This window comes from Mugil cephalus, chromosome 22 (assembly GCF_022458985.1).
Source record: "Mugil cephalus isolate CIBA_MC_2020 chromosome 22, CIBA_Mcephalus_1.1, whole genome shotgun sequence".
Taxonomy (NCBI): domain Eukaryota; kingdom Metazoa; phylum Chordata; class Actinopteri; order Mugiliformes; family Mugilidae; genus Mugil; species Mugil cephalus.
Genome location: NC_061791.1, coordinates 9,238,227 through 9,258,033, shown reverse-complemented (window position 1 = coordinate 9,258,033; position 19,807 = coordinate 9,238,227). Strand labels below are relative to the sequence as shown.

Below are 19,807 nucleotides of genomic sequence, written 5' to 3'. Positions count from 1 at the left end.
GATTAACAAAGAAGATGCCTATTTTTGCCTATCATTTCTGATTGATCATTTCTGAATTCAGCAGTTCTGCTGGTAAGAGAGACATGCAGGAGGTGGGAGGGACGTGAAAAAGTTTGAAAAAGAGTTTCATTGGATGCAAAATCAGCACGCACCCCCAAGTGCAGAGTGAGTCATTATTTTCCATGAAAGGAGAAACTCTAAAATACCATTAAGGTACTTAGAAAATGGCTCATTTTTATTCTCGTAAAACACATTAAAACATCACATACGACTTTATTAAGACTTTAATAACTGAACTATTATAAATTATTCATTTTGAAATGTCTGCACTCTTAACTATAATTTGGGACATAATGTATCACAATGAAATATTCTATCTTCAATTTTTTTTTTTTTTCTATTTTCCAATAATTGCACCGGCCATTGGCCTGGCCAGTAGGAAGTGTGCAAGGTAAGAAAATACTGTAGAAACTGAGGGGACATGGTCGTTTTCTTTCTTTTTTTTTCTATACCTTCATGACAGACTCTAATTTAAACAAATACAGTGGAGAGATTTTGGCGATAGAAGGTCGGGACACAGAAAAAGTCTGGAGGGCAACATTTCTTCCTAATGTTACTCTGCAATAGCACAAGTTGCAGGAAGTAAAGATAAAATCACAGGAGGTTTAAAAAGGCTCCAGACTCTTCAACGGCAGCCCTCAGCGGTGCTATAGAAACACCATTATGAGTAAGAGCAAAGGGATAAAGTATAATAGGCCTATATAGACCACTATAATCCCTGTCTCTCTGCCCCGTCTTTATTTAAACCATTAGGCTCTAACAGGCTTACACTATATGTAGACTGCTTTATAAGCTGGCTGGCCAAACTGCACCAAGCCCAAAAGCTATGTGACTGAATAAGTGTGTGTGTGTGTGTGCGCTCTGTACAGTTGCAGTCCAGACAGCTCAGCTAATAACGCAGGCTAACAAGCTGCAGGGGGAATAGAGTTTGAGCACTTGCGCTTAAAACTGCTCCAGGAGGACCAAAATACTGCACTCTTTAAGGACTAACATCTCTGAAGAAAAATGCAGTGGAAATGTGTTTTGTAGGCGATTCCACATCAGTTGGTAGTTTTATTTTAATAGGGCATTTAATCAGCCAAAATCGAGCAAAGGAGCACATTTATATTTAGTGAAGCAATTTGGGAAGGGACCTGGGATTAAACACAAATCTCGGAGCGCTTCACTATACTGCGATGTGCTCGTGAGCACCTGAGGTAACCATTAAGGAATGATAGGTGTACAACCCTCCACACAATAGTTTATTAAAGCCCGGGAACTTGAATATTTTAGCTTAATTCTAAACATTCGCTTTAGCACCTACTAACTCACGTTGAGCTACAGAGGCGCTTGTGGATGCAACTTTTGCTATTGGTGGAATACCTTCAGAGGGACCAGATCTCGTAATGCACATAAACAAGACTTAAACCTCAAACGGGCCCTCGAGGAGTAACTATACAAGGCAGGACTTGCAACGCTAATGGCTGCAGAAATAAACATCAGAAACAGACTGCAGCATTGACTGTGTATACTGTAGGAGTAACCTCCCGGTAGACCAATCAGAAAAAAACGCAAGCTGTTTACCTATAATTCACGGCGCTGAGGCTGTATCAGAGAATTTTTGGTTTGGCTTTCTTATTCAAACGAAGGGGGAACTGTAAATAGAAGCCAGGTGCAACAAAAGTAAAGCCTTGGGGATGTTTTTAAAAAAAATGGTTTCTCCCAAACAAGGAAGGTATAAACCCCAGAAAAAGCTGCCAACAGAGCTACTTACCCCACATTAGAGGCACTTTAACATCATATGTGTGATTATTGGTGATCAAATCTCAGATAACTATTATTATTTGAGGCACACTCAGGGAAAAAAAACGACTGATTAGGGTAACAACTCTTCAGCTTGTCCTTAGTTTGTCACAGTCTTAGAGATATCAAATATAGGTCTTTGGGTCTTGGACCGGTACTGAGGGGGATCGTAAAATCTTTGGTTGATATTATTAAAGGGACAAGGGATAACTTAATGCTGAATGCAAAATGATAATAATGATGTATGATTATAAATAGCACTAGGCCGAGTTTAATATAATACATAAAGTCAGTAGGGGGTCCCCACTTAATCTCTCCATGAAAAACGTTCAAGGCCCCTGCCTTAAAGACTTGATCCCCACAGTCAACAATGAGAAGGCAAATAAAGCATAATTTTCTTTGTGTGCTTTACAAAGCCTCAGTTCTCCCACAACCTTAAAAAACCCACAGTCCCTATGTGCTATTGTGATTTTCTGCTTGCGTAACATTTGTACGACTTGCACCATCTCCAACCGATTGTTCCGTTGAAATTTGTTAGGTGTTTGTAAAAGTTAGAATGGTTTTACGGCCGTCCTGAAATAAATTCCTCCAGAATGGCCATTAAAGGGAACCTGAACTCGCTGAAGGGAAACGTCTGCGGCAATAACGCAGGAGAAACGCGTGAACCCGAACCTCTACAATGGCCCCGATTGTGAAAGCTTTCGCTGCTTCAGATAGGAACGTGAAAAGTGTGAGAATGGAAAGCAGGTTTCTGTGCGTTTCTCTTTGTGTGTGTGTGTGTGTGTGTGTGTGTGTGTGTGAATTGGAGTCTTTGGCCTTCACCTGTCACCATCACCGGCTTGTCTTTCCATTACCGACAATGGTGGAAAGAGACGGAAAGAATGATGGAGCAGACTGATCAAGCGTGAGCGACAATACGAGAAGAAATATGGAGTGAGAGATATTGAGAAAGGTTGAAAGGAATACCGCAAAATGGACCCAGAGGAGAGGCGAAAAAGAGGAAGAGAAAGTGATAACAAAAAGAGTGAAAGGACTAAAAAATAGAAAAAAAGGATATGTAAAAAAAAAAAAAAAAAAAAAAAGACGACTGTTAAAGCCATTAAGCCTGGATTCAATAAATCTGCATAAACCAGCAGTTTGTCTGTAATGACCAATGAAGGCCAACATGTGTGTGGATATATGTGTGTGCAGCAATGTAATGACAACTGTGTGTGTGTGTGCGGGTCCGTCTTACAGTCTCTTCTTTTGTCTGTGATCTCGTCTGTGTGCATCGTGGGGACATAAACCTGAGCGCACAGTCAAACTGAGGGGACGCTCACTTTGCGGGACAAACCACCACATTTACACCGTGACGTAAATAATGAGTTAAAGTTGGGGTCAGTCAGGTATGGGGTAGGGTAAGTCTCAAGGAAATGAATGTAAATTAGCGTGCGTGCATGTATGTGTGTTTGTGTAATGGTCGTCGAGGACCTCTGCGTCATATTTAGAGAGAAAACAATCATCTTTGGAGCAGGAAGCAGAGCTGCCTAATGAAAGCCTAGAGAGACCCCAGACCACAACGGAGACCGAAAGGATGGGTCTGAAACCTCTCTACTCCGCTTCCCTTCCTTTCTTCCCTCTAGTCTGTTCCAGTCTTACAATGTAATTTGAACACAGCATTGTCCTTTGGCATGTGTCAGAAAAAAAGGTTTTCTTAAGGCAAATCCAAGAGAAATCACAGGGGAAATGTTGTTAACAAGTGCATTGCAAATTGAAGCTCGCCACTAGAGAGGCAATTGTCAAGAAAACAAGTATGATTAGAATTATCTACAAAATGTGAAGAAATAATAGTTATTAGTCTCTGTCAAATATGTCTATGTAGAGTGTTGTATCGACCTCGTCAAGCTTATTTACTGGGTACAATAACCACCAAGCTGGTTGGACTGGGTAAAGACAACTTGGGTGTTTTTTCTTCAAACTATTTGACAAATCGCTCCTTTAATCATGCATCATCATGCTGAAATTTTATCACTGAATATTGGTCCTGCGATTCTTGCCACTGCCTTCTTATTATTTGCAACACTAATGTTAAAATATATATTTAATATATATTTTGATGTCGGCAGCTCTGTGGGTAAATTAAAGCTAGCCCTACGGAATGATATTAGCAAGGAAACAGCTCCTGCACACGTAGAAACTGTCACCCACACTCGCACACGCAATCAATTAAAGTGATATGTACACTGTGTTTCAATCACAAAGGATACACGCACACACACGCACACAACTGGACTATCACTGCCATTGCTACACTCCACATTATCAGCTGTGATGTTTAAGTTCCAGCTCTGCCCTGTCCTGTTTTTGTATGTCCCGTCAATCAAGATTCACCCAATCAGTGACCCTGAATCCACTTGTTCCTGCCAGTCAGTGAAGAGGGCATCAGTTTGAAACAGGGCATCAGGGGCGTAGAGCTGAAAAAACAATGATAATGGCATGCATTTGAAAACTAAAGTATTTTATTTGAGAGGCTTATACGGCCCTTTCTGAGTAGCGATGGTGCAATGGTGTCGAACTATTGTAAAGTATATTATGGTCAGTTTCTCTGCCATTATCTCCAAATAACTGCCTCGTAGTCTGCTTTGGTTTTCTCCATTACACCTACATGACCAGGGCTGCAGGAGAATATTAGGACCGGTTTCTTGCATTGGAAGTTTGTTATAAAGTCATTGGACTAACTATAGTAGACTTACCAGCTGCGGGGTCTTGGAAACATCTCCGCATTGTAGAACTTGAAAAAGCATGTAAACTAAAGCGAAAGCGCACCCCTCCCCCCCTGTTTTAAACAAACCTTTTACTTGGGAGATTATACTGTAACAACCAAGGCATTTGAAGTCTGTAATTGTGTGGTGTTTCCTTTCATTACAATGACTTTCAGAGTTGTAAATATGTGGATTCGGTTTTCATGAGGTTTCTCCGGTTTGAGTTGGCTCAGAAACCCTCGCAGTCACTCAGTGGGAACTGTTAGCAGATACAGAGTCATGGGCTGACAATTCATACTAGATTCATAATAGCGGCGATACAATGTCCGACTCGGCCAATAACACTTCATACATTTTTTATGGCACCAAACACACGCAAATATGCACCGTATAGGCTTCAATAGAGTCACGGTTGTACGCACAACCTCTCGCACTTTTACGCCGACCAACGTACAATGCATGAACTTCACCTCGATAGCTCAGACAGATAAACACGCAGCGGACAATCTTTTCACACTTTAGGCGAGGGAGGGAGATATAAACCTGAGAGAGAGAAAGACAGACTTCCTGTGTGTGTGTGTGTGTGTGTGTGTGTGTGAGTGGAAGAACACGACGCCAGTTCTCTTCAGTGCTCATTAGAGACGTCATTGAGCCATAAAGGTTATTATTATGACCATGGCACAGAAAACAGGTCTTTTACTAAAACCTCGCCATTGGAATCAGTGTTACTTTGGTAGTTCAGCTGAGGTTAGACAGAAAGTTGGACACAAACGCACGCGGACCAAAAAAAGAAACGTCTTCAGCATATCCATCATTTGAAAAGCGGCCTTTCGCTAACAGCTCACCACTGTGCTTAGATTAGCTGAGACTGACCTGGACTAATGTTAAATTCCATTAGACTAATGCCTTGAAATGTCAGAACAGTGGATACAAGAGAGGGCTCAGTCATTCAAATGTCAAATTCAAATAAAAAATGGCCTCATTTGCAAAACTCCTCAAAACGCTTGTGCAGCTCGGAGACGTTTAACTGACGGCACGAATCATTCTGGAAACCTTCACTTTCTCGTGTTCCTGTTCTGTTGATGTCTATTTGCGCTCAACCCATTAATAATATCTTTAATGACTGGTCAAGGCAGCAATGTCACAGTTTGTTTTTATTCTGTCAGCAACCCATTACTCCCTACATTCACTAAACACTTTCCTCCATTTATCATCGTTTTTTTTTCTTCATTTTTTTTTTTTTTTTAGTAGTTACATCTACACAATGAAGGAGGCTGCACTGTGACCTTGTTAGCAGATGGTTGCGTTTGTGCCATGGCCTTACATCCAGACTTTTATTTGGCTAAATTCAAATCTAGTATCAAATCTAAATGATGGCTGTAACAATGTTTTACATGTTGTACTAATCAATAAAAGGCTTTTCACTTCACTTCTCCAGAAACGTGCCTACAAGTCGCAATGCAACGCACGCAGGTCGGGAAGGTCCATGTCCATGTCTCCCCGCTTTAGCCTCCAACCCACCATCTACACAGGCCTCTTTTTTTCCCCCCTTTATACGTTGCAGCGATTTCACTTAAACTGTTGATCAGCATTTATCCGCTCCAACTGCTGCTGAGCTTCAGTCGCCACGGTTTGAGGTAAAAAGAGAAACTCAGCACAGCTAATTAGCCGCGGAGTAGCGTCATGGCGGCGTAATTACAGAACAACGCTGACATGCGACTGCGCGAGTATATATCATTCGTGTAGGCTACGATTCAGGGGTTGGCGTAGCCTAATGTGGTGCTCTGGTTAGTGTGTTAAGATAATATCGTCTACTATATTTCTGGTCACAAGTTGCGTTGATACGTGGAGGAGAGAAATTAGACGGATAGAGAAATGATCGAGGGCGAAAGGACTGAAGAAGGTGAACGGGTGGGTGCGTGAACTGTACAGTAGGTTTTTTGTGTGTTAGCTTGCGCCTGTGTCTATGTGTGTTTTACATGGTATTTTAGTGTGATCCTAATGGCTTTACAGAGTGCCAGGCATTTTAACAGAGCCAGGGAGAAGCTTGTAAAACACACACACACTCACCACAAGACAGAGAAGAGAGGCTGGCACGCTGGAACTTGGGAGTCTGTGCGCATTAAGAGGGTCAGCCAGGGTGATGGTGACACATGATTAAGGAAAACGAGTAATGCGGGCTTGAATGAAAGGCTGGCTGTGTGCATCTGCGATTGTGTGTAGGCAGGGTCGGAGTCAAAGAAAAAAGTAATGATAAAAAAAAAAAAAAATCATGGCGCCAAGTGGCACTGCCTGCCTGGGTATGGGTGGGTTTGCAGACAGAGGAAGGGAGACGCTGAGCGATTGAAACCCTGATGTCGTTAAGGGAAACATCCCACCGAGAAAACAGGAGACGAAAATAACTACAGAGTATTTTAAAACCCTCGCTAGGCTGGACACTGACATGGAGCAAGTGAAATGGAGAGCGGAAAGGTAACGGTGACGGAGGCACTTCAGAGGAAAAACAAGGGGAAAAAGGAAGGGGCATTGTGGGAGAGCAACGGCAGAAATGCAAGAAAAAGACATAAAAAAAATACGCAATGAAAGAGAAGCTTAGGGAGTTTTCACCCAAAAAGCCAAAACCTCAGAGCAAAAAAAATGTGTCCTTTTTCTTGTAATTAAATGCTTTTCTTCTAGCCAACTTTGACCAGACAATTCAATAAGCATTCTTTCAAATTATGCTGTGTGGAGTTATGTCTAATTTCATGTAGCATAGTCTCACAAATGCTCAAAAGAGGCTGAGTTATATGACTCAAAGCAACGTATGTCAAATGCATCTGGTTGCCCTTGGCAACCAGATGAGGATTCTTAAATGATGTACTTGTAATCTAATATATTTTTGCAAATTTCATTCACCTTTACTCTGTAAACACAACAGGATCCATCGCAGCTATCATGTCATGTTGTAGTAGGATATTTTGTATGGCGATGCAAAATCTCACACTACTGATTGGATGATACTCTGATTAGAAACAAGACTATATTTGTGCTATCGGCTAGGTGAGGCTGTCTAAAGTAATTAGTTGTTACGAGCTGTGGAGATATTTTGGTCTGCACCAAAAATGTCAATCTGCTGTTGTGGCTAAAGGACAAGTCAGGAAATTACTTATCGTCTGGGAAAATGAAAGTCCGGGTAAAATGTTGTACCTAACCACTAAGTTGATGACTGTTCAACAGCACATGTCATCCTCACATAAAGGACTGTGTTCCAGTGAAGCAAACCCCAGCTCTGGTCTCGGGTCAGTGTCGAAACGATGAGAGGTTGTTTCCTCCACACTGGCAGGAACATCTTTCATAACGCGGAGCTACCAATCATCGATCACCCCGCCAAGGTTGGTATTGCCAACAATAGGCCACACATCAGGATGGATGTCAAATATTGGTTAAACAAAAAGAACCTGGGTTTTATGAAGAGGGACAGTTCTGGCCTGAACAGAGCACAGAAAGAACTTTTCATCTGAGGAAAGGCGAGCAAGAGGGAAACACAGAACCACAACTGAACAAAGTTTTAGATTGACAGACAATATGAGACTGCAGGAGAGCATTACTCACACTAACAGCAGGCAGTCCACCAGTGTATAAACAGGGAAAAGTGAACATGACTTATTCCAGATTTGAGACAAAGGACTTTTCTTTGGAGTGGATTGCGGCGTTGGACTCTGTTCTCTGTAGAGATGCTTCAATAAGGTTGAAAGTAGAACCGCAGGAGTCGCTGTCAATCTTTAACCCTTTAAAAATGAACGGATGGATCCGTTAAAACGTGGTATTTGACGTCTCAAGGGTATAACTAACTTTGTTTTTACCAACAAATTCCTTCAGACAACTCTCTCTTGTGTTCAGCCACAGTATCTTATCTCTCTATCTTCTCTGTTTCTACCTGGCTGGCCTTCAGCAGATGGGACCCTCCACATGAGCTGGGTTCTACTCAAGGTTTCTTCCTGTTAAAAGGGAGTTTTTCCTTGCCACCCTCAGGTTTGCTCTGAAGGTTTGCTCTGAAGGTTTCAGGTGGGTTTTTGTAAAGCGTCTTGAGACGATTTGTATTGTTACTGACGCTATATAAATAAAACTGAATTGAAGTGAATTGAACTATGAATTTTGTCAATCGGTGAGTTACAGTAATTCAAATATCACAAGCTTTTTTTATGCACAGGCAGATGTTTAAGTCTTAAAGGGTTAACAGGAAGAGTATTAAGAGGGTCAGATGGTCCTCCTTAAAATACAGAATTCCGATGCATGGCGTCCCATTGTTTTATGTGACTAAAAACCATCTGAGAACAATGATTTCAGACCTGTAGCGTTGGCGCCTGTTGTAACTGACTGTTTCACAAGCACTGTTTTGGCCCACTTCAGTGCTATAGGTAGCCGTCACTAGTGTGAACCACTAATCAAACGTAGCCTTCGAATATGTTCTATCTCTTTTAATAAATCCACCCTGACTTGTCAGACATACATCAAAGGGGGAGTGTCCGTGATCCTAGTATTAGTCGTGTGTGTTAGCTTAATTCGGGAGAAGCCAGCTCTCTAGTTCTTCCTAGCTAATGTTAGCTTGTCACGTTTCCCCCAGACTACTGCAGCCAGGAGTTATTTAGTTTCTTGCAGACACAGAACGCACACAGGTCATGTCCCAGAAAGCCTTTGTTGCAATTCTTTGATATCAGTTTGGAGCCAAAAGCTCGAAGTACCTGTACCTTTAATGCACCGGCGTGGTAAAAATAAAAAGAGGCGATCTTCTTTCTGGGTGATTATACTGTATTAACAAGCAACGTTTTTAGACAAGACAATGTGTTGCAGCTGCTTTTTGAGTATGCAATTTAACTGTGACAATGAGACTGTAAACCAGTGAAATAAATGTGCAGCAAGCACGGGAATAAAAAATAAAAACCATGCATCATTCCATGAGAATGGTAAGCAGCGAATGCAAAACATAAGTGATTTGTGGTAAATTGGTTTGTGCTGTCTTCTTTTCCACATTTGTAGATTTGACTTGGATGTGGCCATGAGCGCAGTTTGGTTGAAACGTTTTCAATATTTTTTTCTAAATGTTTTTATAAATATAAGGTAGGAAAAAAAAAGAAAAAAAAAACTACGGGCTACGTTCAGTCTTGTCAGATAAGCTTTCACAGCTGCCCACATAATCAGTTTTAATAAAGTATGTTTTTCTTTTTGAAATCGTGGAAACCGCCGCACCGCAGAATGCTGTGCGCATTTTTATATGAAAACGGGCTGATGATGAAAAATACGTAGAATAATCGTGCGTCCGTGAAAGTCAGTTGGAGCGCTCGGTGATTAAATGACAACTTAATTTACCATATTTAAAGTTTATTTAAAGTGACACCAAACCGTGCAGCGCCATATCCGAAGCACTCACGCTAAAAAGAGACATTTCCCAGCGTTGAGACATACAATAGGGCTTTCATGAAGAGTGTAGGAAACTGGTTCGTCTGTACCCTAACCACACACTCTGTCACATAGCTCTGCGAGAGAGTGTGTGTGTGTGTCTAAAGTTACGTTTTTCAATGCATACCACATGTAGCGTCTGATATGTTTTCAATATGGTGCAAACGACCGAAAGCAGCTACAATTTTTGAAATACTTAACGCTCAATATCTGAAAACACAACCTGCTGCCATGGTGATGTAGCTCCATCTATAAGAGCTGCTCCGCCCGTGTTTCTGAAACTTTCCCCGAGCCTCACCTTCCGTATCCTCATCTTCTCCCCGCTCCCCTCCCTCCCGAAGATGACAACTCTTTCGACAGCCGAATAAATACCCTTCCCTTCCCTCCCTGCGCTGTACTGTATGTGAACCAACCCCCCTCTTCCGCTGCCAAAAGCTCGAAGCAGAGTTTACTCCCTGTAAAATAAAATGTCTCGAGCAGCATTTGTTCCACTGCCAGACGCTTGTCGTCAGGTGACCCGCCGGAGTAAATCTCTTCAATAACGTCAAAAGCGGGCGCCAAAAAACTGCCAGGCCGGGCCGGTGTGTGCCCCGCTCCTACACCCATCCACGCACACACACACACACACAACAAGAGCAAGTCACACACATCCCGTTCTGTCTGCGGCTTGTTTTAGATCTGATCGATAATTTGGATTCGCTTTTTTTTTTTCCCCCTCATCTCACACAGATGCTCGAGTTCTCTCACCTGTTCCTGCGTCATGCTGTGCAGCTGGGAATGCCAGGAGGCGGGGTCAGAGCGGTGATAGGAGGCGGGCGGGGCAAAGTCCTGCAATATGATTGGGTCTCGCTCCTGACACAGTGAGGTCAGGTGACTGATGTACAGCTTCATTTTACTGCGGTTTTGATTGAGGTCCAGGAGAGGAGAGAGGATCTGAAGGAGGAACACAGAAAAATGTCAGTCTTTTTTTTTTTTTTTTCTTCCCGCGCACAAAATAACAAACACACACAAATAAAACTGCCCATGCCGGATTATGGATTTTGCCCGAACACAAGTTAGGAAAACAGATGGACATGCAATGATGTAATGAAGGGCAAACTTAACCACAGAGAGAATGAGATGGAAAATGAGGCAGAGGCGGACTGAGAGAAAATTAATGTTGCTAGACTTTTGAAAAAACAATCGTAATTTTGGACCGTGGGTGTAAATCTAAAAACAAAAAAACACAAAATCGGTGCACTATTTTTAATTACATACTCTCAATCATTCTCCATTTACTTTTTTGAACATTTTTTTTTATTATTTTCTGTTGCTGCTACTGAAACTCAGCATTATCGTTCTAATTATTAGTGGAATATTGATACATTTGTTTGTATTTACAGCCCAGGAGTTTGATCATGTCTAAGGCAAACCGTAAACATTTAAGACACAAGGTAAGTAATGCATTAAGCTGTGTTTAAAGATCCCATATCATGCAAAATTTACTTTAGAAAAACAGTAATATGTGTCCCCATAGCCTGTGTATGAAGCCCCAGAAGGGCTCTACTGTTTAGCAAATGTGTGCTCAAACAGGTGGATCGGATATTGTTCCCATTCTTGATGTCATGCGTGGAAATAACCACTCCCTCCGGTAGTAGATGCTGCCTTTGACCCCCGGATAGATGAGCCCGCCCTCTAAAATTACAGAGCGGGTGCCATTTTTCCCCTGCAAACCCTCGCGAACACACATGGCAAAGGTACAAGTGAAGCACGGCCGTTGCTCTTTTTTTGGCTGCATCAATTAACCATAACAACTACCCTTACAGTTAGCGGAAGCTAGCGTTAGCTACCTGGCAGTAACTGTAACAACACATATGAACAAACTAAGAAACACATTCAGACACAGTCCACCGTAGACTTTAGCGCACAGTAGCGCTAGCGAACGCTGCATCCTCTCCCCAAGAGGGGCGTGGACAGACACAGCTCATTAGCATTTAAAGGTACAGGCGCAGAAGCAGCGTGTTCTCAGTAGAGTTCACTAGAGCGACTTTTTGACTGCCTGAAATTCAGAACCAAGGCTGAATTTGGGGCAAATACACCATGAAAACAATGATGTTGAACCTCTGACACATATATGAAATTGTTGAAAAAATGTATAATATGGGACCTTTAAAAGCCCCGACCACACTGTTGTTTAATAGCAACGTTTGTCGTATTCAGCGTGACTGTGTGGAGTGTGGGAATAAGGTGAAACTGGCAAAAGAGATATACAAGTATCCTAAGGGTATAAGACAGGACCACACCAGGATACAGCTGCAAACGCACACAGATAACACACTATTCTCCTTGCAGAATACTTTAAGTGTAGAGGAAGCATTTTAAGAGGGCTGTTGGTGTCTGTTGGTAAAGTATGTTTAGCCCCCGCGGCGTCTGTCCGCACCATACGCTCTGTGCTCATCGTCACTCAGCGCACACACACACACACACACGCACACACACAGTTTCGACAGGAGGATCCTTTCACTTAGTGCATTAACATCACTGAGCTCCTCCTCGGTGCTTTAACCTGCAGCTCTCGTCGTTATTCAGACTTGCAAATGTCCACGTGATGTCGTCTCAAGTTTAAACTTCTCATGCATTTCATCCGGGCCGACTCTCGAAGCCACACGTCCACATAAAATATATGTTGCTGATTTGTTGGCAGCTGCACATGAGACTTATGGAAGCGCGTTTATGGAAAGCAGAGCTCTAAATGAGCAACATACTGTGTGTTGTTTAAACTGCAGGTAGCCATGGCAACCAGACTATTGTTTTCAGCCATCTGTACTCACTGAGGGACCCAATCAGCATGGATTAAATCAGTGGATGACCACAAACAGATTATGTTTTTTTTTTCCCTCTCTCTTTTCTCCACTCTCTCCATAAAGTAGGTGAAATAAAGAGACGTATGAGAAAAGGAGCCACGAGGGGAGAGATCTGGGACCATCATCCAGCAGAGATTGATAGAAAAGAGGAGATATATCTTGTTCCTATGATGAGATCACAGGACAATAAGACGGACAAGGTAACAATCGAGGAGACTTCTGTGAGTTTAACGACAATAAAATAACCGCTAATGGTTTAGCTGTTTCCGCTGGCGTCATTCAGACAGAAATAAATCTGAGAGCAGGCTGCTGCAGAGGGCTTTACGCTTTTTTATTAACAACAAACAGCGCCACCCTGGCAATGAACTGTGAGCGGTGGGGTGACATCCACGCAACACATACAGCGAGCTTTCACATGCCATCTTGGGTGTTGTTTACATCTCTCCCAGCTCCACTTTGCCAACCATGTGCATCGCCATCCAATCTGTTACTGCGAGCCTCCAGGCTGTGAACCTCGGCGCTTTCTGCACGACCACGAGGGGGGAATTCAAACATGTGACCCCCCCCCCTCTGAGGAAACTCTCCCCGCAGATGTATAGTTCATTGAATCACATTATAACAACTGATGTGGTAACCAGAAATAAAAGGTCCTCCGTCCGGGGGCAAGCAACTCTTACAGCCTTTTAAACTATCAGCAGCTACATTTATTATTTAATAACTGTGTGTGTGTTTTTGAGACACTCTGAACAAACAAAGAAAAAGATGTGGGTGGACTTTGTGGAAAAAAATTTAAAAAAAAACTTCTTCTCTTTGCTCTTCTCTGGCAGCGACGACGAACGCCGACGTTAAATCAAAGTCGCTGTCACTTGTGTTCCTGAGCCTTCACCTTATTTACTGCGAAACGCAACAAACTCGCACAGACGCACACGCAACGAGTAATTTTGTGTTTTTCCAAACTGTCTCCAGTGTTTATGTGTAGCTAAACCACCTTCTTGGATCACAAGTGCTTGTTCCTTAAACTAACACACACAGAGAAACTAAATATATACACCATGAGAGAGCGTGTACATCCATGCAGCATGCACACTGAAACATACATCTCACACACACACACAGACACACACACAGACTTTCTGGGTAGTTATCAGCATTGTAAATAGCTCTAGTTACAGTATTTTCCAGTGAGAGGCTGCCAGTAGGTTACAGACCATTACGAAACACATTACTGAACATTTCCCTCCGGAGGACAGAGGGAGGTAGACGGAGAAGGAAAGAGGGGCAAAGAGAAAATGATGGAGTACAGGCGGCAGGGAGCCTATGCAATTCAAAACGTCTCCATTGCTGAAACTTAGTAAGCTATGTACTGCATGCCGACGGCTGCAACGCAACGAGGACCTTATCTCTCCCAGGCCGATGACAATATCCGAGCACATTTTCCAAAATCTTTTTTTTTCCTGCAGTAAAAAAAAAAAAAAACACTCAACATATGTGCAACAGCTGTTCTCTCACACTTTCTAATTCATATTATTCTGTCAGAAGGCTTAAAAAAAATCCCTGTCCACACTTTCCAGACCTGCAGCGAAGCTCTGCGGATCAAATGTAAAACAAATGAGAAACAGGCAGAAAGAGTGGAAGGAATAATGGCGGTAAAGAGGAAGACATTTGGAGAGTAATAACAACAGCGGTGTTTTCTTTTCTTTTTCAGCGTGTATTTAACAGAAGAATGTGACGGAGGGACGCGCGATGAGAACAAAAGCAGCGGCCTCCTTGACTGTAGTGATTTTATTAGGGTGGTGCGCAGCGTTGTGTGCACCTACTTGTTTGCCTTGTGTTCCGCAGCCAGCAATAGTCAATATATTCAGTGTGTGTGGTTAATGAGTCCGCAGTGATTTCCTGATTTCTTACTGTACTATGAAATAATCCCACAGGAGACGTAACTTTATACAGCGCCGTGAGTCAGAGTGTGTGTTTGTGCCGCTTTATTAGCCCCCCATGCCCGCCTACCAGATTCTTACTGTACTGTGAAAGGACTCCAAAGAGAGACGTTCGGCCGGCCTCACCGACTGGCCGCGGTTTAAAAACACCTTCTACGACCGCGTTATACGATGAGATCGGGGGCTGCTCTTTCTACGCGGGACCCGCTGAGGCAAATACGCATGGTTGTCCAGGAACATTATTAACAGTGGATGCGGGATTTTTACTGCAGAACAGTCGGTGTCAGAGTTTGAGTCACAGCTGCACAAGTGAGCCGGACAATAAAAGTCTTCTAGGCTGCAGGATGAGCTCTTTTAACCGTCAAGCAGATGCACTTACAAAACAATTAGTTTATCAATATATATTTATATTATGCTATCCCTTATCCCTTTGCTAAAATATGTTGGATTTGTGTTAATGTGTATGTATTTAAATGTGTGGGTGAAAATTACAAAAATATATAAAAAATGTCTAGTCAACCAAATGAATTAGTCATGTTTCAAGCACAAAATGCACAAATTTAGAAAAGTTTCTGCACCTTCTGCTTAATAAATATGACATTTACTAGTTTTTCCAAAGTACATACAAACAGAAACGGAAGATACATTTAAGCAGGTTTCAAACTCTTATTAACAAATAAATGTCACATTAAAAGTATAATTTGTGAAATTTTTAATGCATTAATCACTTAGGCTGCAACCATGTGTTGACATTATCTATGGTGTCAAATTCTATGGCTGCTCTATGGCTACTGCTTTTAAGTATTTTTTAAATACTGAAAATGACTTTATAAAAATAAGCATCAGTTCCCCTCCCTTGTAACCCAATAAAAATGTGTAATACCATAAAATGTCTTTCGACAAAGGTCGCTGTGAGCTTAGACTGCTCTCCCGTGTTTCCCTGCTGCAGTTGTCTCTGAAGCATTTCATTCAGTCCAGAATCCCCTTTATAGAAGACACACAGTCGCCCACTGTGTGAATGAAATGTGCTATGGCAAATTAACCACCTCTCGCACCGAGCAGAGAGCATGTTTGTAATGTGTAACCACTCACACACAGACACAGAACGGTAAAGTGACGACTGTGTGTGTGTGTGTGTGTGTGTGTGTGTGTGTGTGTGTGTGTGTGTGTGTGTGCGTGTCGCGTTCGTGCTGGCTGGCCCGCCTCTCTCTGCACGGTGGTGTTACGCCTAAATTAATAACTCGGGTCAAACTTAGACGTGATGCTGAACGTCTGGGCTTCTAGCATCCCGATGAGAAATCCCTGCGAAGGAACTGAGCTGCGCTAAAAGCAGCACGGCCTGCTGCCTGTGCAGCCTCTAGATTAAACCAGTGCATCCTTTAAATAAACTAAACTTGAGTGGATTCAAGAATTTTACAGGAGGAAGTAACTTTGCCTGTTTATTAAATTGTGCTTTTGTGTTGGATCATGCAGAAATGTGTAGAGTTTTATGAAAAAGTGATATTTTGTGACCTGTTATATCACCATCACTACATCTTACACATCCGAGCAGCAACATCCATAGCTGATTTCATAGAAATATCTTAAAATGGAGTTCATCTAATGGCCATTCAGGTTAACTCCACCAAAAACCATGCATGAATCTCCCAATATGAAACAAAAATGACATAATACATACACAAAAACGGATCGACGAAGGACTCATCCGAGGGATTTAAATGGAAACAGATGAACAGGCAAAAAGCAAACTGGAAAGTAGATGATCACAAATAAAACCAAAACACAATGATTTTATGAAGCACGTGAGTCAAGGTTTGATCTCCCGTTCGAGTGATGAAGAAGAAAGGAGGAGTTTCGACACTGATTCTCGATTTAAACAATGAGAACTGAACGGGTGGAAGAACGATATGGAGGGACAGACTCACGACACCAGAGCACGAACTCACGCGTGAAACAAAGCTAAGAGAGACGAAAAGAAAAAAACGGCACGTCCAAGCACGACCGGATGCAGACAGAGAAGGCTGCTCACCCTGCTGTACAAAATGGCGGACTGAGGGTGAAAGAAGAAGGCATGTGACCGGCTAGGCCCAGATGCCCTCCTCATCGTCCTATCGGTTAGTTCAGTCCAGCCGCAGCGTGAGTTCAGAGAAAGCAGCAAGTTAGTTGGATAACGGTGAGGAGAGAGCAGTTCAGACCACAATACGGTTTCACTTTTTCTTTTTCTCGTTTTGGAGCGTCGCTGTCGTGGGAGGATTTCCTCACCTGATCTGGGGAGGGCTTGTGATTGTTGGGCTGCTCCGCGTTCGGAGACGAGACCTTCAGGTGGTCGTCGTCGTAGTTGTCGGCCATCAGCTTCATCCGGTTTTGTGTCTGCACGAAAAAAAAGAAAAGAAACAGAAGAATTCAGAAACATTGTGACGACGACGACGGGAAAAGGAGCTGATTTGCAGAGGGGTTTTGGATGGCTGCCATCAGCTTCGGGTTCGGTTTGTGAAAATCGCAACAGAAAGCTTCTCAGGTGTGTATTCGAGTTCGAAACACCGCGCTAGTGCTTCTTGTGTGTTGCTCATGCACATATATTCATTCACCCTTTGACGTGCCACCTGTTGTGCAGCTTGTTAAGTGGTGCAGAAGAAAAACAGGCTTGTTAACTTGCCACTTGTGGGGAGATCCATAAAGACAAATAAAGACCGCACACACACACACACACACAGAGACAGAGAGACACACACAGACGTACAGGAGCACACAACACGCATAAAAATACAGATGTAGACGTTTCCCCTTTTGTCCTCTCTTGTATTCTGTCTCCCCTCTCTTTCATTTTTGACGACCGCCGACCTCTCACTCCCTCTCTTCCCCTACACTCCTTATCCTCATCTCGCTGCTCCATATGTTTCACATGTTGTACTCCACTCCTTCTTTTACAGTAGGGCCGTAAAGAGTGGGGGAGTGGGAGATAAAAAAGCGAAAGGGGGGAGTCGGTCTAAATCTGGCAGTCTTGTACGAGCTAAATCCCCTCAGACTCTCGCTGAGCCCCGCAAGCAAAAGGGGCTTAGACAGACCAGGCTGAGAGCTTGTGTGCATGTTTGACACAAACTAGGAAAAAAAATAAAAATAAAATACGAATGAGAACCTTCACATGTGTTTGTTTGAACGCTAAATGAAAGATTTTAAGAGTGTGTCAGCAAAAGACGGTGCTTCTTAAAATATATTTGTATTTCCAGCCATGCAAGTGTGTGTGTGTGTGTGTGTGTGTGTATGCAAGACAAACAGAGCCTCCCCTGGCATGCACACATTATTCATTTCCTCATTTTCTAAAGACAGCTTTAAAATAAACAGACATATATTTAAAACAAACATGGAAAGTAAACCGCTCATCTTCCAGCCACATGAGAACGGAGCGTAGACCTGGAGCCACACACTCGGGCTGTGGAGGGTTTATTTGTGTCTGTCCGTCACTCCTGCTCCTCTCCGGCGAGGTCCTCCAGCCGCGCAAACTGCTAAACATCATTTTAAATACGTGTTGACCGTCGGTTCCGCAAAGTATCCGCAACTGTTTTTGGTTTGAATGTCCGCTGAGGCTGGGGACGGGCTGAGTCAGTGAGCTGGGTATCTGGCTCTTTTCTCATCGAACCAAACAAAATGTGAAAACCACACTGCAGCTCTTTGCATCTAACTAACCTTATACATATATATATATACAGCACTTTCTATGAGGCTCAAATCCTGTTCATTTGTCCCTCTGCCTCCTTTTCTTTATTTGATCTGCGCTTATTCTACATCAAGTCTACATTTTGTCCTCTGCTGGCGTTGTATTTTAATTTATAAAATTTATCTACACCTTGACCTTGCCCACGTATCCGTGACTAATTCTCCCTCCCGCTCTTTTCCTCCCGCCTCTCCTCGTTTCTTTATCTTCCCCCACACCCCTCTCCTCATTGTGTCCTCTCGGCTTCGTTGGTTTTAAATTGTTTTTGACCTCCGATTCATTTTTTCTGTTCTTCTTCCCATGTAGTTTAGACTGATTCAACAAAGGTTCTGGAGCTAGACTTTAAACTAACAATAAACATGACAAAATACGTGTGATCCACGAAAAAAAAAACACTTATTAAGTCGGATGTGACCCTGGATGTGGTATTAAGAGAGGCACAAATAATGCGTTTTTTACAAATACTCATTTCGAACAAGTAGTTTTAAAATGTCTTGGCATTCGAGAACAAGACAAACATCCATCCTACTGAGTGACATTCAGGAGTCTGTTATTTATTTATTCGTTTTTTACCTTAACTGGGTTGTGGAGGCGTATAACTTTTAGGAGTTTGACCGGGAGATTATTCCGTAATGTATTAAGTTACATTAGTTTTGAGGCGTCTGCAGTCAGGTTCTCTCACGTTAGCATTCGTATTAGGTAACATTCGTTAGCTCGATATTTCAAACTATTGTCTATTGATAATGGTAAATGGTAAATAGTCTTGGTTTTATACAGCACCTTTCTACCTATTGGTACTCAAAACGCTTTACCCATTCGCTCACGCAAGCACACACACATTCACATACCACAAGTGCCACAATCCGGGTATCGAACCACTAACCTACTCTACTTACTGAGCCACAGTCACACCCATTGTCTTCCACAACCACCAAAACATCATCACAGTCATGTTCTGCCCCTTTAAGTCAACCTAAATCACCGCTATTAGCTGCATTTTGTGAAGAACATCAACCAATACTGCACATACATCCATAACTACTATAATGGTTAATTATTAAACAATACAAAACTAAAGATTTTAGTTAAGCTTGGTAGAGGTCTGTAACTAAAAAATACTGGATTTTTACACCTATTTTGAAATTTATTTGAATACAAAAACCAGATGCTTTGCACATCCCGCATATTTAGACATAATGGCCAGGTCACAACAACTTTTCCATTGTTTTGATTGAGCAGCTGTTTGCATAATGCACTACAACCCAAATGTTGTTAAAGTTTCAATAGTGTGAAGTTGAA

General features: G+C 42.4%; 1 protein-coding gene across 13 annotated transcripts in view; it reads right to left on the bottom strand.

The window, feature by feature from the left end:
• Positions 1–19,807, bottom strand: part of LOC124999776 (ELKS/Rab6-interacting/CAST family member 1-like) — a 129,000-nt gene that overhangs the window by 8,002 nt on the left and 101,191 nt on the right. For 10 of the 13 annotated variants that reach the window (XM_047574798.1, XM_047574802.1, XM_047574804.1 and 7 more), the window contains 2 exons: positions 17,059–17,166; positions 10,767–10,952 (listed from right to left, as the gene is read on the bottom strand). In XM_047574798.1, the coding sequence (XP_047430754.1) occupies positions 10,767–10,952; positions 17,059–17,166 (294 nt within the window). Of the gene's footprint in view, positions 1–10,766; positions 10,953–16,825; positions 16,905–17,058; positions 17,167–19,807 lie in introns of those variants that run through there. The other 3 variants (XR_007111227.1, XR_007111228.1, XR_007111229.1) reach the window with 1 other exon arrangement.